Genomic DNA, 27,766 nt, shown 5'->3' on the forward strand with positions numbered 1-27,766 from the left:
ATCATGTACTTTGGTGTGCGCATAACACTAGCAGTCGAACACACATAGGTGTTGGTAGGAAGGTTTAGTGTTAAACAATGCCTCATGTTGTTAACGTCCTTGTAAACTAGAGGAAGGTAATCAGTTTATTAGTATGTGGTGATTAAAATACCCCAGAAAATGATGGGTAGGCCAGCTTGGAAGCGAAGGGCTCTAGCTTTTTCAAGTAGATCCCTGTGCTTGCGTTCAACCACTCCATTTTGTTGGGGGGTGTTGATGCAAGATCTTTGGTGTAAGATGCCTTTCTCACTCATAAAACTTTGCATTCCATGAGCGAGAAATCCAGTGCCATTGTCGGATATAAGGGTTTTAATGGTCGAGTTGAATTGGTTTTGAATCATAGCATAAAAGTTTTTGATAGGCAAAATGTCTCACTTTTGAATTTCATTAAAAAGGTGCAACGGCTAAAATCATCTACAATAGTTAAAAACAGCGTGCCCCAGTGTGTGTTGGTGTTGAGTATACTCCCCAAATATCACAATGAATAAGCTCAAAAGGAACAAAACTTTTATTAGAACTCAAAGGAAATGGATTTCTAGTTTGCTTGGCCACAGGGCAAATTTCACAAGGGCAACAACTATTTTCTGAAAAAGAAAAAGATAAGTCTTTGGATAACTGCCTCAAGCGCTGGTTCAATGGGTGACCAAGGCGGTTGTGCCAGAGTTGAAAAGATGAAGTTTGATTGCAGAAACTTTTTATTCTTGGGTCCTTGTAGAAATAAAGTCTGTCACGTTCTTCACCCAGACCAGACACCGACTTCGTTGCTAGGTCCTGGAATACACAGAAATTAGGGAAAAAAATAGCAGCACAATTATGAGATTTGGTTAGCTTACTCACGGATAATAGGTTCAAGTCAAAAGAAGGTAGATATAAAACATCAGTAAGTTGTAATGATGGTAAAGGGAGCAATTTCCTTTATGAGAAACGTTAACTATATCACCATTTAGAAGTCTGACATTCTGGTTTGGATGCATGGTATTTTTGCTTGACAAAAGGTCTAATGAGGTTGCCATGTGATCAGATGCCCCTGTATCAATGATCTATGATGATGAAAGGGATGGTAAAGAAGCACAAGACATAGTCATACTTGATGATAAGCTATTGTCAATGTTCAACAAGGACATAAGTTGGGAATGTTGGTCTGGAGAGAGGTGAACAACTATAGCGTTTTCGGCCTATCTATTGTTGTCCTTGTTGCTAGCGTTTATAGCAGTGGCATTGTTATGAGGAGCTTGCCATCCATGGAGTTTGTGACATTGATCCCGTACATACCCAAAATATCTGTAGTGATCACAACAGGGTCTGTCGCATCCTCGGCCTCCGCATCCATTGCCTCTTCCGCGGAATTGGTTGGCATAATTGTTGTCTGAATGAGCTCTGCCACAACCATTTTCACCGAAGTAACCCGCAACCATGGCAGCTCCTTCCAAGGGATGTGCAGAACGAAGTTGAACTGCCCCTTGTCATTCATCTTGAAGATCATATGCTTTGTTCATGGAAGGATATGGATCTATAGTGAGGATATTGCTCCTCACATTGGAAAAAGAGTCATTCAGGTCCATCAAGAACTGAAACACCCTTTCATTTTGTTTCAATTGGGTGATTTCTTTGACAACAACATATGAGCATTTTGGGGTGAGAGTTAGGGAATCAATCTCATCCCAAAATCCTTTAAGTGTGGTAAAATATTGCAGGACAGTCTGCTGATCCTGAACGTTATTTGAAATGTTACGAGTAATGCAATAAATCTGAGCAGCATTACCTTGTGAAAAAAGTTCTTGCAGGTCCTTCCATGCTTCTTACGCGGTTTCAAAGTAGATAATGTTGTTTGTGAGATCTTTGCTGACGACGTTCCAAATCCAGGGTAAGACCATGTTATTGCAACGACTCCAGGCAGCCTGGTTGGATGCACCTTCCTCTGGCTGAGCAATAGTGCCGTTGATGTAACCAAGTTTGTGCTTGGCATCGACAGCAGTTTTCATGGCTCTCTTCTAGAATGGATAATTTTCTCTGGTGAGTTATTGAAAAACCAGCAACATTCCCGAGTTGTCCGAGTGATGAAGATAGAAGGGAGATACAGTGGACATGATTGAAAAAGAAAGAAAGATGCAGGGAAAATAACGGTAGAGAATTTTTTTTTTTGTTTTATGACTTGCGTTCTCTAGACTGCAGGTAGAGAGAGAGACTCGTGCTACGAAGAAGGGCTGAGAAACTTGCTTTCTCTAAAGCAGCAGTGGGTAGAGAGAGAAAGCCGCGCTACCAAAAAACACGGCCAATTTTGAATACCCAATAACAAAAAAAGCGGTTTCGAAAACCTTAGAGAGAGAGATGGGTCCTATTGCAAACAGTGCGGAGCAACAATGAAGAGAGCATCGCAAACACTAGGACGACCTTGCAGTTGGCTATCAATGGAATGGCTCTTCTGAAAATATATATTGCATGTGTGTGCAACTCAATAGTCTTCCAAAACTCAAAACCTAAGTGGAAATCTGAGGGGCTAATGTCTTCAACATAGTACGCAGGATGGTTATCTAATGGCCTTCTTCAACACTATCTCCACCTAATCATCACAGCTTGCCGAAAAAGTTTTTCGCTCTGATACCATGTGAAACTTTGGAAGAGCAATTTGAATGGAAACAAATTTTTCAATAATGCGTACTCCCCAAAAAAGGGTATTTGTAATAATACAAGAGTTTGAAGTCCCATTGTTATAGGGATCTATACAGTAAGACAAATCCAAAAGGTTACAATCCCTTAATTATAGGTATCTATACAAATTGAATGAGAAGAAAACGGTAAACTGAGGTTTACCGAGTCTCTCGCCATAATATAGATATTATTTACTTTTCAAAGCAAGATCATTTTCTTTTGTAGATTTTTATGCTCCTTTTCATGATTTTCTAACTATTTTTGCTCCAAGAATCATAGATAAGAGCGTTTTGTACCATGATTTCGTTATCGCACTTCTTTTCTTGTGATATGTTCTTAGCAAATGGTGTAATTCTACTATGCATCGAAGAGAAAATAATAGTTGATGATTTCCAAGAAAGAGTGGCATTTCTTTTGTGTTTAAGAGATAGGAAGTACCCAACTGGTTTGAGTACAACAGAAGCTGGGTGCTGGAAAGCAACATGACTAAGAGAGAGAGAAAGAGAGTGAGGGTGGGTAGAGAGAGTTGGCGGGTAGAGATAGAGAGTCTGGCTAGAGAGATTGTATTTTTTTGTGTGGAAAGAATAACTCATTGACCGGTGTTTTCATTACTGGACAAGAGAGCAACTTTGGGACAAAAAAAAAGGTTGGGAGTGGTGCTGTTAATATTGAGCATATTGGATACCAAACTGTAATAGACCTCCTTTTATATGGTCCAAATGTAATTTTTTCTAAAAACAAACTAAGATAATAGCTAAATCATTGACTGACAGAATTAAATTTCAATTGATTTCTCGGATGTCAATTATCTCAGATCTTTCATTAAATATGAAAGAATCCTACCATTCATTTCTCAAAAGCAAAATTGTTTCATGCGGGCTCGACCGCATTTTTACATATGGGGCCCAAAAAGTGAGCATACATCTTAAATATGGACGCGAGTAGGTGTTGCATCTAAAAACAATATAAACAAACAGTCCAAATGTCTTCTGAATATAATTATTATTTCTAGTTTTAAAAAGTTATTTATTTATTTATATTCATGATTTCTATATTAGAGATTATATATCTTTAAAAATTAAGTTTTAAAATCCATTTCAAAAATATATTTATTAAGAGGCACACATTTCTCCATAGGCAGGCTTGGCCATAGAAACCGGTTCCCTCACAAAATCTTTTGTTTGAATACTCAATGGATTCTTCCGTAGCAATTAAGCCATCCTCATTGCTGCAGAAATTTGGCCTAATAATTAAAGAAAACAAAGCCTAGTTGCATTCTCTAAAAGAGAATTTTATGAGTGGACCGCCATTTTTCACTGAGCTATAAATAACATCCATTTCAGAGAGAGGGAGAGATGGGCACGGAAGAGCCACGTGTGTGTACCACATAAAACCCACGATGAAGTTTTATTGTACCCACACCTCATCACAGGATGAGAGCCAATTGTTTTAGTTATGCCAAAAGATATTGTGCTTCCATGGGAGTATATTATCCAATTATCCCCTTTGGTAAAACTCAACCAATAGGTCTCCAAATGTTGGGAATATAGCCTCTTTGATTCATATTTTAACCTCAATAAAACAATTTCCCAATTGCACTCTCTTTGAACTTAAAAAAATAGGTGCACTTTGTATAGAGAGGATCTAAATAATCAAAATAAAGTGCACCTTCAAATAGTGTTGAGAAAAGTGATTTAAAATCTTTGTGATAGCCTTAAAATATATTTTTATACTTAATTATAAAATTTAAAACTTCAAAAATAATGTAAATCGAGTAAATCTATAAAAACTTGAAAATTAACGGTCTAAAAATGCATTATAAAATGCACTATTTCTAAAACATGAAATCTATTTTTTTCTCATGTCTATATATCTTAATGCCGAGATGATCAATTTAAGGATGTCTAGACATCAACATAACCTTTTCTAGTGAAATTTTTTAGGTGGCCTCTAATTTGATTGTTTAGAGCCTCGACTCTATATAAACTTTTTCCTAAAATAATAATGTTTTAAATTTGAATAGACACCATCCAAAAATTGGATGGTGAGATCAGTGTGTTAAACATTTCAATTTTCAATTTTTTTTTTCTTGTGAGAATAATAATATTTTGGCTTTCAGGTGGTTCTTAAAATTTTACATTAAAAAGAATCCTCCCAAGTTGTCCTTCCGACTATGGGAGTACAAGTAGACTACGCTCCTAAGGGAGCATAGTATAGATGCTCATGTCTTATATTGTTTCTTACGCAAATTGGCAAAACACGTGCCTTTACGAATAGACAATCAAATTAAAGCCCACCTTAAAAAAGTGTCTAAGAGATGTGGTTGAATGGTGGAAATCTTTGACTACCTTTAAAATATATTTTAAAGATAAAGTTTATATAAAGTTGGAGCCGAAAAATGTAGAATTACATATGCACTTCAAAAATATGAGGAAAGTTAGTTTTAATATTGAAAAACTATCTAATTGATCATCTCGACATTGAGATGTATGAATATGAAAAAACACATTTTTGAGTTTTAGAAATAGTGCATCTTGCAATATATTATCTAGACTGTCCATTTTTAAGGTTTGTCATATATTTAAAGATCTATATGGTTTTAACCATTTTTGGAGTTTTAAATTTTCTAATTAGATGTGAAAATAGATTTTAACATAATCTTAAGAATATTGTAAAAGGAAATTATATGTTGTGATCAAATTTGAAATTACGTTTTAATTGGATTGTTTAAGGTTGCAACTTTATAGAAACCACACCCATATTTTAATCTTTAATTATAAAATTTAAAGCTTCAAAAATAGTGTCGATCAAGCAGATATATGAAAACTTGAATAACTTAAAAATTGACCGTCCAAAAAATACGTGCACTATTTTCAAAACTTGAAATCCATTTTTTTCTCAAGTTCATGCATCTTGATGTGGAGATGATCAATTTAAAGATATTTAGGCATCAAAACAACCTCTAGTGAAATCTTTAAGATAGGCTCTAATTTGATTGTTTAAAACCTAGGCTCTCTATAAACTTTTCCCCAGTAAAGGTTTACAGGAAAATTAATACTAAATCGTGGATACAGTCATACAGGCCATTTAAATGCAAGTTTTTCCATCCAGCACTCTATTACATTAAATAGCATACACCCCAAGGTAGCGCTTAGCCCTAGCACTTGCCCAGGTTAGAGAAATGGCCTCAACAGTTTCCACCAAGCCTCATGCCGTATGTGTGCCCTTCCCTGCACAGAGCCACATCAACGCCATGGTTCAGCTTGCCAAGCTCCTCCACACCAGAGGTTTCCACATAACCTTTGTCAACACAGAGTACAACCACCAAAGGCTTCTCAAATCAAGAGGCTCCGATCCATCGATGGGCGTCGACGGCTTTGTCTTCGATTGCATCCCAGACGGCTTGCCACCCGTCGAAATCGAGGCCACACAAAGTGTTCCTGATCTTTGCTACTACACAAGGTTCCTTTAAAGACCAGAAAGACATGATATAGTAAACACCAGAGCTCTACAGCAGTGGTGATGAGATTTATTTTTATTATTTCAGGTTTAGTTGTGTGGCTCCATTCAGGGAGCTTTTGGCAAGGCTGACTGACTCGGATGTGCCACCTGTGAGCTGCGTTATCTCGGACACGGCCATGAACTTCACACAGCAGGTTGCAATTGGATTCGGCATCCGAAGGATCGCCTTCTATCCTGCCAGTGCTTCTAGCTTTTTGGCTTTCCTTCAGTACCCTGAACTCCAGGAGAGGGGTTACATCCCTCTCAAAGGTACTTTCCTCTCTCTTAATTAGCTCATTTACTTACTTTTTTAATCAATTATATCAAAAACAATTATCAGAAATAGATCTAGATCTACCTATCGTTATGTGCTCTAACATAGCCAATTTAAATTTTAAATACGAAATGTAATTATGGCTAAGATTCAAATCAATCTGTGCGTTGAACTCACACTATTTGATCGCCCTGTACGCTGAAATTAATGCTGCGATTTGCCTGCCTTTTTTCTCGTCTTCCGCTCGCGTGTTTTTAGAAAGAAAAAGTGGAGCGCTAGCACGTTTAAGAGTCATCGAGAAGTAGAATATACGTACTTCAAGCCCAGAATGCTCCAGGCTTAAAACCCATGGACAAGATGACCCACCCATGGGAAAGAGAGAGAAGGGTTAGAGAGTGAGGTGGAGAGAGGAAGAGGGGTAATTGTGCCAATGTAATGGAGATGGGCCATTTAGAGAGAAGTAAGGGAGATGGGCCATTGATTATTGAGAAAGAAATAGGGCCACTGTCTATTTTTTAGAGAGAGAGATCGGCAACTACTTGTTTTTAGAGAGAGCTTGGCAACTGCTTGCATCAGCAAATATCTCTCTTTTTTTTGGTTTCGTAGATGGAATGAGTTCTTTTTTTTTTTTATGAAACATTGTTTGCAAAATCACTCGATCTAACCGGTAACTGTCGGATTTAAGGCGATTAGGGTGATTTAAAAAAAATATTAAAAAAATTTATATAAATTTTTTTTTTTAAAAAAAAATATAAATTTTTTTTAAAAAAAATTATATAAATTTATATAACTGGTATTTAAAAAAAATTTAAAAAAAATATATAAATTCTCAAAAATAAAGAATTTGATTTGTAATATATTTTTAAATATTCTTTACATTATGGTTGACATTAAAAATTGTTTTGACCATTAATACTCACGTTTATATTTTCCTGTTTTTTTAAAAAAAAATTAAAAATAACCTTTGAAAAATATAAAATGGGTTTAAATCCATTTTTTTCATTAATTTTTAACTTTATTTAAATGTGTTTTGTTTTAATGATTTTTTATATGTTTTTTATATTTTAGTAAAAAAAATTTTATTTTTTTATTATTTTTCAACACGTTTTTGACCGTTCGATATTTACCCAGTTAAAGCGATTGAATCGGTCGATTTACCAATTAGACAGGTTAAACTAGCTCTATAACCATATCCAATTAACCGTTTCAGTTCAATTTTGCGAACTCTGCCCTAAAGCCCATAGAAAACACGCCTTTGAAGTCTTCTCTCCCTACCCTTGTGCTTTCCCTATTTCTTTCTCTACCCATTTGTGGTAAAAAAAGGGCGTGGGTTACGGTGATAGAAGGGAGAGAAAGAGGAGGCGAGTTTGTGGTAAAAAAAGGGCGTGGGTTATGGTGATAGAAGGGAGAGAAAGAGGAGGCGAGTAAGAACAAGGGGAAAGGTTAGTAGAGGTTTGTAGCAGGGGTTCGAATGACGAGGTTTTTTAAGAGAGAAAAAGAGGGGTGGATAGGGCGAGACAGATGTACGCTTTGGGAGGTAGCACGAAGAGCGAGGTTCTTAAGATATATATATATATATCAGATGTACGCTGTGGGAGGTGCACGAAGAGCGAGGTTCTTAATATATATATATATATATATAAATTAAAAACTATATTCATCAAGTTTTTTGAGAGAATCGAAATTTAAAATATGTGAAAGTGAACCTTAGTTTATTTACCAGTCCACTGGAAAACTACGTAATATTTAATTAAATTTTAATTGACCGAAATATAGGCTTTATCTATTAGAGATCTCCTGCACCACGTTTCCGATGAACTAAGGGAATAAATAAGAAAAAAGTTTATATGAGATTGCGACTTTAAAATGTAGATTTAAAGATGCATCTCAAAAATCTATTGAAAAATATTATTTTAATATTAAAAAACCTTCTAATTGATCTCGACCTTGAAATGTATGTATTAAATAAATATTTTGAATCTTAAAAATAGTTAATCTTACAACACATTATCTAGGCCGTCTATTTTCAGGATTTTCATATTTATAGATCTACTTGATTTTAATTATTTTTGAAGTTTAAAATTTTATAATTAGATATAAAAATAAATTTTAAAATATTTTTAAAAATTTTTACTCCAAAACTACTTGTTATGATAAAATTCGAAGATGCACCTTAATTGGATTATTTAAGGTCGCAACCTTATGGAACCGCACCCAATAAATAACGCTCTCTTTTTAATTAAAGAGATGATGTTGACGTACAAATTTTACAAACCATAATTAATTTATAGAAAGGTGGGTTTGTACGTATATGACTGATCATTTATATTGCTTTTATTGGAGAAGTTTATATAGAACCGGGGCTTTAAACAATCAAATAAAAATGCATTTCAAAAATTTCAAAGTTGTTTTGACGTTCAAATATCCTCAAATTGATTATCTGGACATCAACATGCCCGGACATGAGAAAAAAAATTGATTTCAAGATTTAGGAATAGTACACCTTGTAATGCATTTTTAGACCGTCAATTTTCAAGATTTTCAAGTTTTCATAGATATGTTCCATCTATACTATTTTTTAAACTATAAATTTTATTATTAGATATGATAATATATTTTAAAGCTATCACAAATATTTCTTATATTGAAACCACATCTCTTGAGACTATTTGAAGGTGCGGTCTACTTTGATTGTTTAGAGCCTTGGCTCTATACAAACCGTATACTTTATTTATATATTATAATGTGTTTCTAACACTAAAAAATTAGCTTCGTGATGGACTGCGCTGGTCCAAACCAGCTTTGTTTGGAGCATTTTGATAAGTTAATGTATGTGTCACTAAAACTTTAGAGTGATTTACATACGGAACATAAAATTTTAAGTACATATAAAAACTAAAACTTTAGAGTGATTTACATACGGAACATAAAATTTTAAGTACATATAAAAATTATAAAGCAGGTCGGTCAACCAATTTTCTTTTTTGTAAAAAAAAATTACACCTCAGCTTGTCAGAATTTTTTTTTTTTTAAGTTTTTCATTTGCAGGGCAGTGCCTTAAAGTTTGGGGCACTGCAATACTAATGTAAAAAAAGGAAAAAAAACATTAAAATTCAAGCTGATCTAGAAGAAATTTTGAAAAAAATAAAAAACTATTGATCAGTCTTCTTTGTAATTTTTATATATAAAAAGAGTATTTTATATTTTACCTAAAATTTTGGAGTCCATATGTACATCACTCCTAAATTTATGTACCGGAGAATCCAGTCGCATTCAAACGACGAGGAGAACAAATTTTAATAGCCCGTACGCTTTGTTGTCGTGGGGGCATATACTGTCTGCTTACTCCCCCGAGTGAAAAAAATGTTGCTAATGAAATTTTTGGATATACTGAACAATGAGAAGGTAATTTTTTTCAAAAAAGTTCAAAATTTCAGTTCTTAAAAAAATACCCAAAAATTCAATGATCTACATTTTCAGACTTACAAGAGTGTATTTTATTTTTATTTTTGAAAAACTTTCTATGTTTTTCTTATAACATAGAAGTTCTATCCTCCTCCTTCCTTCCAGCCGTCTATTTTTTATCAAGAGAGTCACTCACCGTTGATTTTAGATCCAACATCTCAAAGTATTTTATTTTTAGTTTTTTTAATATAATTTTTTTGAATATGAAATTTGGTACGTGTCAGCTTCTCATTGGGGCATACTTATAAAAAATATTGACAATAAATTTTCGATAAAAAATAATTACTAAAATACCCCTTGAATCTTTCAGGGGTATTTTGATCACTTTATTTAATTGAAAATAGTTTTTTATATTTTTTGTTAGTGTGAATTTAATAGAAGAATGAACGTCCAAAATTTAGTGTCAAAACAATTTATAGAAAAAAATAAATAAATAAAACAATGACGTGACATTGTGATTGGGGTAATTTTAACCTTCCATTAAAAAATGGATGGTTGGATAAAGGGGAAGATAGAACTTATGCGCTGTAGAGGGACCATAGAAAGCTTTTCTTTCTATTTTTTCTTTGCTCTTTAAAATTGATAACTAGGTGACTTGGTTGACGTGATACATCCCAAGAATTAGAAGACCTAAATTACTATAGTACTAACCTACAAGGAGTAAATGGGTAGTGTACTCCCATAGGAGCATGAAGTCTCTTTTGACTTTGTTTAAAATAAGAGACGTAAGTAAATTGTGGACTAGCAATAATAGAAAGCAATAATGAAGTCATTAAATGAGGTCGTTGGAGTTGTTGGGATGTGTGTTAATTGGATCAGCTGTGCAATAGCCCGCCGACTCAGCAATGTCCATCACAGTTCCAGTGATTAAAATAAAATATAGAATGTTAGAATAGCATGTAGATATAGGATGAAAGTAAATTCATATTCCATTTTAGAATAAGTTTATATAAGGTTGAAACCTTAAAATGTAGAATTATACATTCACATTAAAAATCCATCATAAAAGGTGGTTTAGATGTTGGAAAACTCTCAAATTGATAATCTCGACATCGAGATATATGAATATAAAAAGAAAAAAAGTTTTTGAATCTTTAAAATAGTGTATCTTACAGCATATTATATAGACCGTTTATTTTCAAAATTTTCATGTGTTTATAGATCTACTTGATTTGATCCACATTTAAAGTTAAAAATTTTATAATTAGAGATGAAAATAGATTCTCAAAGCTGAGTTTTTTATATCAAAATTATACAAAAATAAAATTTAGAGGTTCGCATTAATTGAATTGTTTAAGGTTGCAACTTTATGCAAACCACATCTTCTTGTATTAGAATAAATTATAGAGAGTGAAACAAGAACAACAGTTTTGATAACGAGGAAAGTTTTGTCGTTTTTGAATCAAGGAAATCATTTGATAAAGACGGACGTAGGAAAAAACTCACAAGGCTTATACGATATCTAAATATTTTTCAAAAAAATTACACTTTAAATATCGATTTTTCTTTTTTTCCATCTTCATAGGAATTTTAACCTAGATCATGAATCCCTAAAAGTTTACACTAAAAATCTATTTGTAAGGAGGTTTAATGGGGCGCTCACATATGTACAATATGAGTTGGCTGACCTCATCCCATTGGAAATATGAAAATGTTTCTATAACGTTGAGGCCCTAAACAATCAAATTAAGATGCACCTCAAAAATTTACTCGATGATGTTTTGATGTCAAAAACTCTCAAATCGGACATCGAGATATATAAATATGAAAAAAAAAAAAATTCCATTATATGTCTGGGTAATAGTGCATCTTGCAATGCATTATCTAGGCCATCAATTTTCAATATTTTTCAAGTGTTCACATATATGCTTCATCTATATTATTTTTGAAACTTCAAATTTTATTAGAAAAAGTATATATTGAGACCATTTACTTTTGGTACAAGATGATCACAATTAATCTTGACTATTGGATGTGAAATTAAGTGTTTGCCTTTATTTCATTGATCAAGCTCAAAGTTCAAAAGAAATTTATTCGAACTTTGTGACATATCCCAAACTATCAGATTTCACATCATATAGTTATCAGTAGTTATGATGTCGTATACCAAAGCTAAATCATCTCATTGGACACAATCCCATTTTATAATTAGAGATGAAAATAAATTTTCAGCAGATCAAGAAAAATTTGGTGCTGAGAAATTATCTTTCTACAATATTTAGATGTCTGTCTTATATTGGAGATATAGTTCTAGTGTTGGAAACATTATATTGACTTTAAAATCTATTTCCACACCTAGATATAAAATTTTAAATTTTAAAAATGAGGCAGATTGAGCATATCTATAAATATTTGAAAATCTTGAAAATAGAGTGTCGAAATAACTTGTTAAATAGAGTTATTTAAAATTTCACTCAAGTACGGTTTTTTTTTTAATCTTCAAAAGCAATAAATATTTTACTTTGCACCCTTTTAGAGTGCAACTTTATCTCTATTCTTTGCTTCCCTCTCTTTCCTTAAAGTTAGAGTTAATTATTTAAATGATTGCTTGGTAAAAAAAGGCAAAAAAAAAAAAAAGCATAATAAAAGAAACTCATAGTCTTAGCCTATGATGTCTCGGATGAATTAGAGAGGCCCACAATTATTTAAGGACCTGGTTTTTATGAGCCCCCAACTCATACTAATCTTGGACATACACTATGATGATCATGAATATAAAAAAATAAAATAAAATATTAAAGCTTTTCTGTTAAAAAATTTCCTATCCATTGGATAGGAATCTTTACTTGTGGAGATTCATCTTAAAGATGACGCCAACTAGTGTGTCCGTTGACTCACAAAATGCTTTTTCATTATTTAAGATTTAAATGAATCAAAAGCTTGTATTCACTCAATAAAAAACCCAAGGAAAATTATTTAAATATCCGTTTTAGTTTTCGTTATTACCAAAATATCGAGTACTTTCAGTTACTGATATGTCCGTTTTTTGGACTTCATCATAAATTTTTTTTTAAAAAATGAAACTGTCCATTTTCGGTCCTCTAAGACCTCTCTCTCTCTACCTTATACAGATAAAAATGGTTTTTTTTTAACTCTCTCTCCCCTTCACCCATCTTTTTTTGAGTAAGTTTCACCAGCGTATTGAGAGAGGAATTTGACCTGATCTGGATATTCCCATAGCTTGAAGCTTGAGGAATTTTGCCGGGGTTGGCAGGTAAGGCATCATGGGTTAGGTCATCAGCTTTTCATTATCCTCTGGCTCAAACTAGTTGTTCCCCTTTTATCGGATAACTATGACTTCAAAGAGGTAGAGAGAATACTCTACAAAAGAGAGAAAATATTTTTGGATATTGAAGAACCGAAATTTTAAAATATTTGGTCCTTGAATAACCAAAAATTTAAAACTTTTGGTTTTTTAAAACGAAATTGGTCTGATTTCGGTTTTTTGTTGTTCAAAAATCGAAATTGGTCTAATTTCGGTTTTTGAAAAATCGAAAATGGATAGTTTCGTATTTTTTAAAAAAATTGTTATGAAGTCCAAAAAAACGAACATATCAGTAATAATAGAAAGTATTTGATATTTCGGTGATAATAGAAACTAAAAGGGATATTTACGGAAAATTCCCCAAAATCCATTTAATTAGCACATAATCATTTTTCCTTGCTAAGGGCCACTACCCAATATGCACTTGCAATGGGCATTCTCTCTCTCTCTCGGATCCGGATCCAAGAGCCATAATAATTTTTGGGTCTGGGTCTGGGTTTGGGTCCAATGACTCACTGTCGGGCCTTGGTCCAAGTTCCATAATACATTTTTGGGTCTAGGCCAGACCCGGAGTCGACCCGTTGCCCCCCCTTTTTGCACCGCTGTTATTTTCCATCTAAATCAGTAATTCCCAGTCCTAATCACGATTTCGAAACATTGCTCTAAGTAAATGAGCGGATGTTTTTACTTTTCCAGAGAAGGTTAGTTGCGTTTCCTAAGGCTGGTTGTCTTCATTGTGGACATGAAGGCTCTTTAACTTGTATATTTTTCCAAACGTATTCTGATATTAAAATTAACTTCAAGGAAAGTAAATTTTTTAGGAAAATGAAGTAGTAAGTGCTATATTTTCTCATTTTTGTATAAAAATATTTTAATTTTTTTTAAGAATTACCTTAATATATGTCTTTTTAGATTTTAGTTACTCAATATAAAAACCTTTGAGCACCTATAAATTTTGTCATATATGCAAAGAGTATTTACTTTTAAAAAACAAAGAGGTCATAATTGCAATATGAAATAAAATTATTATTTCTTTGCTGTGACTTAATATAATTATTATTGCCACATAGCCTTTTTCACTCAAAGAATATACACCTATCTCAAAGCCATTCGATTTTAGGGATTGTATATAAAAAAATACATAGGTCACAAATACTCCCACGCATTAGATGTCAAATTGGATGGCTTGAGGTGGGTCATGGAGTCCCAAAATGTTTTTTTTTTATAATTTTATGTCTATTCATTTAACCACCTATTTTGAAATTTAAAAGACAAGAATGATTGTGACCTCCATATAAAAAAGACAAATAGTCTCTTTGTTTACACTAAGTTCATTTTAAGTCAAAACCAAACGGGAAACTCTTATATAACTCAATGAAGTTACAACGTTCCCCTTTCTATTGAACCATCTTTTTTTCATTTGTCTTGAATCATTTCTTGACAAAAACGAATTAATACTAGAGAACGTACATTACGCTCTCACAGGAACATATTGTTCATCTGCTCCTCAATCAAATGACTTATATGGGAGATTTTTTTAGTCTGAAATTTTGAAAACCACCCAAGAATTACTAGGTGATTATTTTCAATTCAAAAAATTTGAATTTTAAGTTTTTTAACACTCAGATCATACCCTTCAAAAATGGGATGGTGTCCGTTCAATCTTGAGACATTATTATTATTATTATTATTATTATTATTATTATTATTATTATTATTATTATTATTATTATTATTATTATTATTATTATTATTATTATTATTACATAGCGAGTTCAATTCAAATAATTTTTTTGTTTTAATCCTAGGGTTAATCTATGGTCAAAAAGTTTACATACCAAAAATTTGGGGTCCTAAAATTACTTTTATAAGTGGGTTTTACCTCATGAAATAAATTGACAATATGCTCGTATGGGAGCATAAAATGATTTAGCTTAATAGTAAGGTTAATTGTTTGGGATTGTAGGCAATGAGACAATTTACCTTTTACACTAGGAGGTCCCAATTACTTATAACCAGCGTTTTAAAAATCGGCAAGTCGAATCGGACTCGCCCGGTTTGACTTGGGAACTGGCACAGCTCGTGCTGGTTCCATCATAAAACCGGGAACCGCCCGGTCCTAGAGTAGAACTGCCGGTTCCCATCCGGTTCAGGCAAGTACTCCCGTTAGTCCGTGCGCACTCACACGTGCGCACGTGCAAGGTTGCCTCAATATTTTTGCACATCGCTCGCTTCTAAAAGAGAATCGGCGATTCCGGCCGAATCACTGTATAGACTCAGATGGTGACGTCATGTCTCGGCATGTATGACGTTTCCAAAGGTAATTGGGATATTTTTCTTAGAAATAAAGGAAATTTTCGACATTGTCATTCACATGCAATCATGTGTTACCCCATGTACCGTTCGTTCGCATGCTGTTAAAAAGCTCATCTTCACATTTTTTATAAACTTGGAAGTCGCTTGATATTTCCGATGTGGGACAATTCCCACTTGCCTTTAACAGCGTGCAAGCCATCGTCACACAAGCCATTACCTAATAAACGACCATATAATTTTTCCAAGCCATTAACTTTTGCAAGCCATTGCCCATATGTGTAGCGTTTTAATTTAGCATGTCAAATTAATAGCACTAATAAACGGCTATATAAAATTAAAAAAAAAATAATAGCACTCATTAATTTAGTGTGTCAAATTAAAAAATAGCCATATAAATTTTTTTGATGTTTATTAGTAAAATAGTTTTTTCGATGGGTTTTATTACAATATATTATTTTATTTTTATTTTTTTTTAGCTATTGTGCATATTGTCGATAGGATTTTTTTTTGAATTTTAGGTCTTTATTTTTCATTTTTTTGGATAAAGTTAGTTTGAAATTTTAATATAATTATATTAGAATTTATTGGTGGTTTTATTTTTAATTTTAGTCATATGATATGGAAGCCTCTTCTAATAATTTTTTAATCACTTTTCAATTAGATAATATTCTAAAATATTTTTAATTTGTTATTATTTTTTTAATCAAATAATTATAAAATGTAAATTAATAATTATAATTTCATTATATAATATTATAATTAGTTAGGTTGTAATAATTTTGGATTATAGTTAGTTAGGCTGTAATAATTTGGGTTTTTTTAGCAGATTAGGGTTTTTCGCCAAAACGAGATTTTAATGGCCATTCTTTCATTGATCAGTCTACACTTTATAATAGTCCATGTATAATTATATATTTTATCCATGATAATTCTATGAATTTTTTTTTTATGTGATGCAAATTTAGTATTTAAGTTTATACAGGGAAAGAGCATCTCAATATATACAAATTGATGAGAAAATGAAAGTTAATAATGTTGTACCCTCATTTCTTATTGGATTTTTTAAAAACAACATTTATAATGAATTTTAATCATTTTTTCGGATTTTTTTGAAGGTTTCATCCGATGGATTTTCGATCCGAATTGTCGATGCGTCGATCCGAATTGATTTTTGAGATGTCCGATCCGGATCATCGATCCGCTTTTTAAACCATTGCTTATAACCATCTAATGTGAAATCTAATTGGTTGGATGTGTAATAAAGTTCAAAAAAATTTCATTTAAACTTTGAACTTGATCGGTACAATAATTGCCACGCAATTTCACCTTTAATAGTCAAGATTACCTTTGTATACTTTTCCTTTGCTTTATAGATGCAGTACCGTTAGAGATTTTGTTGACTAGGGTGTTGATGATCGCCATTTGTTGCTATTGAAAAGATCATGCAAGATTTGGTTTTCGATCGGCTTTGTCTCTATCGTGGTCTCACACGTGTTATGCTCATGTGTGGCCTCACTGTGTTATGACACAAGTGTGGCCATCTCGTTAGTGTATTTTTTTTGTCTTTTCTATTGTCCTAGAGGATCTGGACTACAATGATGTGTAATCCAGCAAGACCACTTCCTTGAAGTGGTCCACGAGACTACTAGAGTTCCACGAAATACATTGTCTGATGGTCCCAAGCTGGACCACCTCAGTGGTCCACTTGGTCTAAAGTGCGTGGACGCATGCGTAATGCACGATCACAATTATTGTGGTCGGTGGTGCACTCAAGGTCCACAAGGAATAACTACATGCCACCCACACACCCAAGTCCCACACACCCAAGTCACAACGTTGTGGTTTTCAATAAATCACCCCATTAACAACTTTAAATAGCAAACTTCTAAATTATTTGAAAAGAGGGTATGTTTTCTCTACTAAATTATCAAAAAAAAAAAAAACAAAAAATAAAAAAAGAAAAGAAAAAGAGGAACTACGTAGTCCAAGATGTATCTACATGTTGGAACACACATTTTGTTCCCATTTCATGCATGCCTCGTGTTCTTACTCGTGCCTCAATGCCCTAATGTTACTATCACACCTTCATATCAGTGTTCGCAAAATCGAACCGAAACGGTTAACTGAACAAGGGGCTAGAAGCGGTTTAACCGGCCTAATCGGTAAACCGGCCGATTCAACCGTTCTAACTAGGTAAGTCTTGAGCGGTCAAAAAAATATTGAAAAAAATTCAAAAGAAATAAAAAAAAATCCACTAAAGTATGAAAAGCATATAAAGAATAATTAAACAAAGCACATTTGAATGATGTTGAAAATTAATAAAAAAAATGAATTTTAAAGAATCGATTTGTCCCTATAGGTATTTCTAAAATTATCCAAAAAAAGATGAGAAAATATAAAAGTGAGTATTAATGTCCAAAACAAAGAATATTAAAAATTACATTACAAACCAAACTTCTTATTTTTGGGATTTTATATACATTTTTTTGAATTTTTATTTTAAAAATACTGGCTAATCACCGAAACTACTCAAAATCGGAACTAACCACTAGTCGGTTCTGATCTAACGGAGCAGTTACCGATTAAATCACCCGGTTTTTCTAACATGGCTTCAGATGCCAATCTCATGGAAAACAAGCTAAAAAACAAAAAAAAAAGCCGATGAACTCCTTAGAAACCAATCCGTTTTTTATTTCCAAAAGACAAACTGCACCGGCTGATCCGAAAGGAGAACCACTATTAAAAGGGTTCTGATATCATTGTTGGATTCACTGGGCATATACAAATACAGTAAAAACATCAGGATCTTCTAGATATAAGTTCGATTGGTGTCGAACTTTCCCTTCGTTTGGCAGGTGGTTCCTCTAGGCCAAGAGTTGGATACCTGAAGCCTCATACCAACTTTTAGTTATGAGAATTAAAATCATAATATGCACAACCAAATTCTCGAGGTTTTCATATAGACGACCAAGATTCCCGCCCATTTGCTGGATTTGGGTGGCACTTGTTCCTTTCTAGGCATCCAAGGAGAGAGCAAACAAAAAAGGAAGAGGGAAAAGGCCTGGAGACCTGTGAGGCCTCTTTTTCTTTTCCCAAAAAATCTACTTCTCAATCTTGCTACAATTTTCATTATATAAAGGTGCCCAACATCTTTCCTAGTTGGATATTATTTCCAATTTTGATTGGAATTCCTCATAACCATCATTATCTCTAAATAGAAATCTTTATGATACGAGATTTTATATTTTTCTTTTGAACATGTATAATGTATCAAATACCAATTAGGTTCTCCACAAGGGGCAGGCCGAAGAACTAACACTCGACTGTGTTTATAAAGACTACTAGGACTAGGGAATATGCCTAATTCCGAGTCGGACCCTTGCTTTTGAACCTCTGTCATCCCAAAGATGGTCAAATTTCGTTTTTAAAAGGATCATCAAATTTCTTGACAATACGTAAACAAGAAAAATGTTAAAAGGTTCCACTAAAACTTGATTATGATGAGTTTTATTTCGAAAAATAAAATGCCTACTTTCACTTTACTCCTAAACATTAAACTTATTATTTCACATTAACATCTGCTAGATCGCACTTGTTTTGCATTGAAAGCCTTTTCTTAGTAAAATTGACTCAATTACAATAAAGAAACTAACTTTCAGATACCTTCTTCACAAGTCCTTTCCCAAATCCTTTTCATATGTATACAAATTTAAAGAATTCTACCAACTTCATGTTTCCATATTTTGAATGCATTAAGTGAGAATGGAAGCGTAAACATTAGCTGGGGCACAAATACTGCTACCACCACGACCCCCCATTATCAAAGAAAACAGGAGTTGCCATTAAAGCAGTGGCAAACAAAAATTAACCTTCTTAATCAATGAGAAGTGTCCTTTGTTTCCCACAGATGAAAGCCAACTTAACAATGGGTACCTTGAGACTCCTCTAGACTGGATTGATGGAATGCTGGGCATCCGGCTCAGGGACATGCCCAGCTTAATACGGACCACAGATCCCAATGACATTATGCTCCAATTCTGCACAGTTGAGTCTCAGTTGGCCACCACTGCCTCTGCAATGATCATCAACACCTTTGATCACTTAGAAGCAACAATTCTCAAAATTCTATGCTCCAGAGTGCCATCGATATACACAATAGGTCCCTTGCACACACTCAGTCGCAAGATCTCCGATCCAAAGCTACATTCAATAGAGTCCAACTTATGGATAGAAGACACTTCATGTCTCGAGTGGCTCGACAACAAGCAGCCACAGTCTGTGCTGTATGTGAACTTCGGCAGCATCACAGTGGTGACATCAAAGCAACTTGAGGAGTTTGCTTGGGGCCTTGCAAATAGCAAGATGCCATTCTTGTGGGTCATTAGGCCCGACCTAGTGAGGGAGGAGGGTGCAAGATTGCCACAAGGATTTGCAGAGGAGACCAAGGAGAGGGGGATAGTCGCGACTTGGTGCAACCAAGAGCAAGTTCTTGGGCACCGAGCAATTGGAGGATTTCTGACACATAGCGGGTGGAATTCGACAATGGAGAGCATTTGTAATGGCGTTCCCATGATATGTTGGCCATTTTTTGCGGACCAACAGACAAATTGCTATTTGGCGTGTGCAGTCTGGGGAATCGGCATAGAGATCGACAACAATGTGAAGAGAGAGGAGGTTGAGGCTCATGTGAAGGAGTTGTTGCAGGGAGATAAGGGGAAGGAGATGAGAAAGATGGCCATGAAGTGGAAGGAGCTTGCAGAGAATGCCATTGAAGGAGGGTCCTCAATCAACAATTTGGACAGGCTTGTGACACAAGGACAATTGAAATTGTCTTAAGTAGTTGTCAAAGCGCGGGTTTAATTGGTTAGCGCTTGACGATTTGCAATGCTACGTTCTAAGCTCAATCCCTATGACTTAGCCAAAAGAAACAAAAAATAAATATGTTAAGTTTCTTTATATACTTGATTTCCAATTAAAACAACATTTTAAACTCTGATTCACAGTTTATAACTGGATTTGGGGCATTCAAGAAGTGTTGTTCTATAGGAGAAAGCAAACGTATTTAGAAATTTATTCTATAACGACCACAAGTTGGTCACTATATGTTCGTATTTACAAGGATGTTGAGTTGGTTAAAATCCTTGACTAAGGGCTAGTCTGCATATTCCTATATTTGATTTTTGAGTGATTTACGTGACGGACCCTAAAATTTTTTTCAAAATATTTCCTCATTCCGAGGACATCCTTGGATCGAATCTAATTTAATATTTTTTAGTTTTTTCATTAGTAGGTCACTACCTTAAAGTTTGAGGCACTTCCCTACTAACGAAAAAACTAACAAAAATAAAATAAAATAAAATTTGGGCTGAGGATTCCATCCTCAGATCCAAAGGCAATTTTGAAAAACACAAAAACCAAGTTGACCTACCTTCTTTGTCATTTCTACCTATAAACGAAACATTTTGTATTTTAAAAAATATTTTATGGTTTGTATGTAAATCAATCTTAATTTTTTATTTCGCTTGAAGAGAATGGTCTAAGAAGGTACGGTCCTTAAACTTTTCCTTAACCCATCCCAAATATGGATAAATGATGTGGGTTGTGTTAGGTAGATAGCTAATGTAAAACTTTGCCAAAAACATTTCATGAGACCTAAATTTAAGATGATTTAATTCGAAAAAAAAAAAAACTTGAGATAAAAGATAGTTTGTTGGACATCACCTATTTTTCTATATGATTTGAAAGAACTCAATTGACCAAAACCCTTATCCCAAAAAAACATTCATGTGGGGGGGCAAATTTGTTTTGATAACTCTACTTCCTTTTTTTATCCTTTTTTATTTTTTTGAATTTTGAAATAGATACCACTTCAGCCTTACCGTATCCAAAGTGAGAAAGCCATCTCGTAATTTTTGATAATTAAGATCCAAAGTCGGGCTCTATCTACCCCCTTTCTCCTCAATTATTTTTATTGTCAAATTTTTGATAATTAAGATCCAAAGTCGGGCTCTATCTACCCCCTTTCTCCTCAATTATTTTTATTGTCAAGTTTGTCACTGTTTAGAATCTTCAAGATCCGTAGTCATATTTAATTTTGAATTATGAATTTTACAAATCAAGAACATATATAAAGAGTATAAAATGAAAAAAAATAGAGAAGAAAATGTATGAGATCATAATGGATTTCTTATTCGGATGTTGATGATTGGAGTAGTGGCAATTCAAAAGAAGTTACACGTATAAAATAAAACATTGGGAGATTCCTTTGCTAACACGAGGCGTATTTATATAAATTTCTCTTTCTTTCAAGTCTACGAGGAAAATTTTATTAATGTTTTTTTATATGAGCAATTGCCGACTTGGTCGATTAAAAAACTAGTTCTAGGTTATTCAAAATCTTTTTCTTTGACTTCAAATCGAGGATTTTGTCCTCTTTAAGTTCTTAAAATTCACATGCAATTAATAGATGGCCTATGCATTTCTTGAATGAATAAGCTCCACATTAAGAGGGATTTGACCCCTTAGTTTAAGAAGAAACACCAAATATGTTGGAGTTATGTGATTTTTAAAGGCTTGTAAAATGAAATGATATAGTGGAACATGAACTCAGTGGAAGTGTGGTCTCTCGTGGACCATACTAAGCAAATGATAGTTTGTTAATACCGATCTGTGCTTACCGATCTAGGCCAGACAGTTAGGAAAAACCCATGTTACCAAGGCAGGAAGAACAAATCGATGAGGGTTTATAGGTTAGCCATTGATGAGATAGGAGAACATGCTCGGATGACTCAGCCGAGGGACTGTGTGACCCTTGTGTGTGATGGTGGCCTACTGAGACATGGGCCAAAACCTCATCCATGTATCATCACACGGCATACATATTGATAGATCGGTCGAGAAAGCCAGATATCCACCTTCACGTGTGAGAGATACCTCTATGCGCCATAGAGCTGTGGTCGCATCAGGTCGTGGTGACCTTGACTCGTCTCTAGGGGAGGACCTGTAATCCACAGACTGAGATTGCAACCCCTTGATTCATCGACCTGACTTTGGTGACCCGCTAATGAGCCCATGCTTGGACTGTGGGTCATGGGAAACATTGGGTCGGTTTGATAAAGTTAGTATGGTCTGTAGTCCACAGTTGAAGGTGGAGTACCCCGTTATTACAGATTGAATTCCTAAAACCATATGGATCATTTCCCGATCATATTAATTTAATTGTGTTCATTTTATTATTGAAATGATTTTAGTTTTATTATTTGAATTTTTATGAATCTCTCAATGTTTTATTTGTGATTTTTGAACTTATAAAAATACAGTTATTGTTATTACAAAGTTATAAAAATTCAAATATATATTTTAAATTATTTTATTCAATTTTAAAAATAATATATTTTTCTGTGGGGGCCTATAGTGCACATGGGCCCACCATGTGGCATGTGGGTGGGGGCCCACATGTGCCACAAAAGGGTGGCACGCCCCACCCTATTTGATTCTCTTGTTTGCTTTTAAGATAATGTTAGTTTGATTTGTGGCATGTGGTCAAATCTTGGAAGGGTTATATTAACCATAGCTTTATCTATTTTGTAGCAAGTTTGTTTTAAGGAGATATGGTCAATTTGAATTGATATGGATCTTATCTTATTTATATTTGGTAGTACTTATCTACTTGATATTATTTGATATATCCTTATGGAATATGTGACATGGATCGTGCAATTTTATAGAATGCATGATATTTATTTTATTTAAATATATTGATAAAAAATGGTTTAGGACATGGATCGTGCAATTTTATAGAATGCATGATATTTATTTTATTTAAATATATTGATGGAAAAAAAGTTTAGAAAAAGGGAATAATGGTTCATGCATCTTGCATAATGTTGATAGCCCATCTATGGAATGGGTGGCTCAGATCTCTCACCCCACCAGTCACCGTTGATTGACGGTCTATATTCAATCTTACAAGAAGAGACAAGTTAAGAAAAACCCTAATCTTATTCAAAGCTTATAAAAACTGGATTGTCTCTACCTAAAAATTATCTACACCTTATCTCTTGTACCGAATTCCCATCTTTATCTCTCATATCCCAAAAAAAAGACGCACGCACCACTCTCTCATGTTTAATTTCTCTCTCACACATTGTGAAAGAACCTAAGGGTTTAAGTTATAGAGCTCTTCTCTCCTATCTCTAAAATATAGATTTACTGCTAAGGGTTTTATGGTTAAGCAAAAAGAGAATTCATCTCTCTCAAACTAGGTTGCTAAGAGAATTCACCAAGGATTTGAGTTTGTGATCAAAAGGGTTCATATTCCATTGTTCTGGCTTGGTCGAAATTTGTTTTCCTGATTCCAGATTGAAGCTAGATCGTTGATCCCACGCCATCGGATGGTGGTGACTCGGTGTGGGGTGTAATAAGCCCGGTTGAGGTAATCTCCTCCGACACTTTTTTTTTTGTTTATTGCAATCTTATCTTTTATTCTCAAACATAGTGCATAATTGTTTCAATGGCATCAAGTTGTTAATATCTTGATTTTATTGTTATGATGATTTTATTTTGAAATTTATCTTATTATAATAAATACCACCTGTAAGTAATCTTTTGCCAAAAGAAAGGGGTGAAAAAAAAAAAAAAAATGTATTCCCCGATAAAAAATCACATAGGTCTTTCTTTCAAAATAAAATGGTCCACAAAATATTTAAGGATTGTGCACTATGAGTTATCTTTGTTTTATAGTGATCATAGTTATTCTTAGCTATTGGATGTGAATTTGGACAGCTTGATGCATGTCACAAAGTTCAAGATTTTTTCTTTTGAATTTTGAGTCTAATCATTCACGCTCTTATAACCACCTGATTGAGTAATTATGATCTTCTTTTAATAAAGTAAAAGGAAAACTGCTGCATGCAGTGGGGACCGCATTTCTACATTTGTGGTCCCCAAGGTAAAAGCATTCATCGTAAATATAGATTCAAATAGCTAGTCCATCTAAAAATACTTGAAACTAACAGTCCAAATATTTTCTTAATAAAATTATTATTTTTAATTTTTAAAATTTATTTATTCTTTCATATTCATAATCTCAATGTTAGAGATTACATGACCTTAAAAATTAGGCCAAAAACTCCATATCAAAAATAGATTTTTAAGATGTGACCCATTTCTACATGGACTCATAGAAACCGTGTCCTAAAGTAAATGATCACTTCGTATACTTTTCTACAAAATTCAAGTTCAATTAGGTCAAAATTTGCTGACATGGATAGCTAAAAAGATTAAATTACTCAACGCAAAATTAAAAGAAAATTACAAATAACCTCCTAAGACTCGATTTCTATGCAAGGTACCCCCAACCAAACTTTGCGGTCAGGCGTATTCTTAGGGCAGTCTAGTAGTGTAATGTCGGTCTGGTAAATAACAGTATCCGTCAAGCAGTACAAGTGGCAGTTCGGCACCAACAAAGAACAGTTTGGGAATAGGCCCATGCGATTCGATACTGCCAAAGAGCAGTTCGACAATAGGCCCATACAGTCTGGCAACAGGCCTATGCGGTCCGGCAATAGGCCCAAAGTGCGGTCCGACAATGAGTCAAAGTGCAGTCTGACAATGTCAAAGAATAGTTTGGCAGTGTCAAAGAGGGATCTGGCAACTCATGTAAGCCCACATGAATGTCTGGCCAAAATTAAATTTTTATGTACCTAAAAGAGCATTTTTGTCAAAAAAAAAAAATACTTTTTTTTACTTGGGGGGCGTTTTTTAGAAAATGTTTTTTTGTGGAAAAAAGTAAAAAAAAAATTTGGTTGGGTGTAATATTCCCTAAAATTAGTGCGTGAGGGCGCACAAATATACAAACTTATAGAACACCCATTGCCATCTCCTCCATACTGTAACCTAAACACCTTTCTTTTCATTCATTATTACTTATGTAACACTAAAGCAAATATGGTTACCATGCTTTTCGAGTTATATAAGACGAACATTAGTTTGTTACAATTCCATGAGCAATTTTCTCAAATTAAAGCGGGGCTTCGTTTGTCCAACGATATGTGTGCAACTTATACTATAGAAGGTCCACCTCAAAAATCCATAGAAACGACTGCCTCAGTTGGAAAAACTTATTGACCATCTTGACCTCGAAATATTTCTCAAAAATCCATCGAAAAGACTGCCTCAGTTGGAATACCTTATTGATCATCTTGACCTTGAAATATATGAATACAAAGAAGGATTATCTATTTTTAAAATTTTTAAGTGTTTATAGATCTACTTGATCTGCACCATTTTTTAAAATTTTAATTGCTTAGCCATTGTATCGTTTTCATCCATTGTAATACATCTTCTCGCAAAATTTAGAGGTGCACCTCAGTTTTATAGTATAAGGTGGGCACCTTATGCAAATCTCTCCTTTTATATTTCTATTTTTACAGCCTCTCAAAACAAATATATATATATATATATATATATATATATATATATATATATATATATATATATATATATATATATATATATATATATATATATATATATATATATATATATATATATATATATATATATATATATATATATAAAAGAAGATACTACAAAACGCCTATAGGTGAAAATGAACAGTGATTTCGTCTACACTCATCACCTTCCAAACTTCATCTCACGGTCACAGTTGTTGGGTAGTGTTTTAATTTTCATTTTGTTTTTATTAATCGGAATGATATGAAATTTGGAACGTGTACATCTTAATGAGATGCACCTAATACAAATACGAAAAAAATAATTCACAAAATATAAATTGATAAAACTACCCCCAAAAAATTTAAAGGTATTTTGGTCAATTTATATTTTGAGAATTATTTTTTTCATATTTTTATTATGTGCACCTCACTAAGATGTACACACGCTCTAAATTTCCAATAATTTGGATTTGTAGAAAAAAAAGAAAAACAAAGTGAAACACTACCAGACAACCGTGATTGTGCGAAGAAGTTTAGATGATGATGAGGGTAGATGAAACACTATTCACTTTTGCCTATATACATTGGGAAGAGTTATATTTATATATATATATATATATATATGATCCAATACAATAGTTGTATCATAGTATGATGCAACGACACTTCTAAAAAACCATATTTATGGTATTTATATGATCCCAAATTTTACACATACACTCTCTTCATCTCAATAATCAATCCGCCAAAAAATGAAAGTTCAATTTGAACCCTAGATATAGTCAAAATGAGTCTTCTCCAAAAACGAATCTAGACCATTCATTTTGTGAATTTCAAGATCTTAGCCTTTACAAACTCAAAATTATTTTTTTCTTCTTTAACATTGTTCATCTAATGATAATAAAGCCATCCAAAAAAATTTAAAATGAAAAAAATCTTTCTAAGGCCTAAATCTAAACATCTAACCAAAATGAACGACCTATGTTAATTGGGCTAAAAAAATACTTTCTAAGCTGTGTTTTCAATTTTTCTTTTTTTTTTGTGAATGTTTATTAGAATGAAAAGAGTATATATTTCAAAATTTGGATTAAACAAATGGCTATAAGATGGTTTTTTAAAGTTGTTGCATCATATTAGTATACATCAGTTACATGAAATCATGGCCCATACATATATATATATATATATATATATATATATATATATATATATATATATATAGCTAGTAAGTTTTTCATTTTTTTAAGTCAATAATTATTGGCCTTTATTAAGGTACGGTCCAAAAATATGCAGTATTCACGTGAAGGACCTCACTCCTTTTTTTTTTTTGTATTTTTTTTTAAGTTTGCCCCCGACCGGATGTTTTAAACATCAGACGCCATATTAAATCTTTTTTTTTTTTTGATATTCATAGGTCGGTTGATTCGATGTCAAGACCATCGAACCATGACCGACCTCCATTTTTTAGTCAGTCTGATGTTTCTAATGTTTCTAATATTGCAGCGCAATACTTGGGGAAATCTTATTTGGTTCATGCTAAGGGAGCCATGTTACAAGTACAAATACATCTACAATCTTCATCGGTCTTAATTGGAACATGTTAAGGGAGCCATGTTAACAACTACAAATACATTCTCCAATGGTCTTGATTGATACATATTAAGGGAACCATGTTACTTGTGCTAATATATGTACATTAACGGACACATACCATGTTACTACAAAGGAGTTTTGAAGTTTTTAATATCTGACTGCGTTTAGACCTCACAATGATTCGGACCGACTAAAAAATGTAGGCCG

The 27,766-nt window shown here is 33.4% G+C and overlaps 1 protein-coding gene and 1 long non-coding RNA gene across 4 annotated transcripts; one reads left to right on the forward strand and one right to left on the reverse strand.

Annotated features, from left to right (window-relative positions):
* Positions 1-524: 524 nt before the first annotated feature.
* LOC148782267 (uncharacterized) lies at positions 525-6,973 on the reverse strand. Its single transcript, XR_016054147.1, has 2 exons — positions 6,641-6,973; positions 525-810 (listed from the first exon to the last, which is right to left on the reverse strand). It is a non-coding gene; the product is annotated as an uncharacterized LOC148782267 (long non-coding RNA).
* Positions 5,806-27,733, forward strand: LOC18442992 (7-deoxyloganetin glucosyltransferase). Of its 3 annotated transcripts, XR_016054146.1 has the most exons (4): positions 5,806-6,150; positions 6,236-6,459; positions 23,870-23,943; positions 27,470-27,733. XR_016054146.1 is itself a non-coding variant. In XM_006853197.4 (3 exons), exons 1-3 carry the CDS (start codon positions 5,870-5,872, stop codon positions 20,343-20,345), a joined length of 1,434 nt encoding a protein of 477 aa, XP_006853259.1. In that variant the 5' UTR covers positions 5,806-5,869; the 3' UTR covers positions 20,346-20,578. The 3 variants fall into 3 exon arrangements, 2 of the variants coding, with proteins under 2 accessions (XP_006853259.1, XP_088721012.1); XM_006853197.4 differs by lacking the exons at positions 23,870-23,943; positions 27,470-27,733 and adding an exon at positions 19,417-20,578; XM_088864886.1 differs by lacking the exons at positions 23,870-23,943; positions 27,470-27,733 and adding an exon at positions 16,625-16,898.
* The last annotated feature ends 33 nt before the right edge of the window (positions 27,734-27,766 follow it).

The sequence above is a fragment of the Amborella trichopoda genome, chromosome 4 (assembly GCF_054954075.1).
Source record: "Amborella trichopoda isolate Santa Cruz 75 chromosome 4, AtrichopodaSantaCruz75HAP2 v2.0, whole genome shotgun sequence".
Classification (NCBI taxonomy): domain Eukaryota; kingdom Viridiplantae; phylum Streptophyta; class Magnoliopsida; order Amborellales; family Amborellaceae; genus Amborella; species Amborella trichopoda.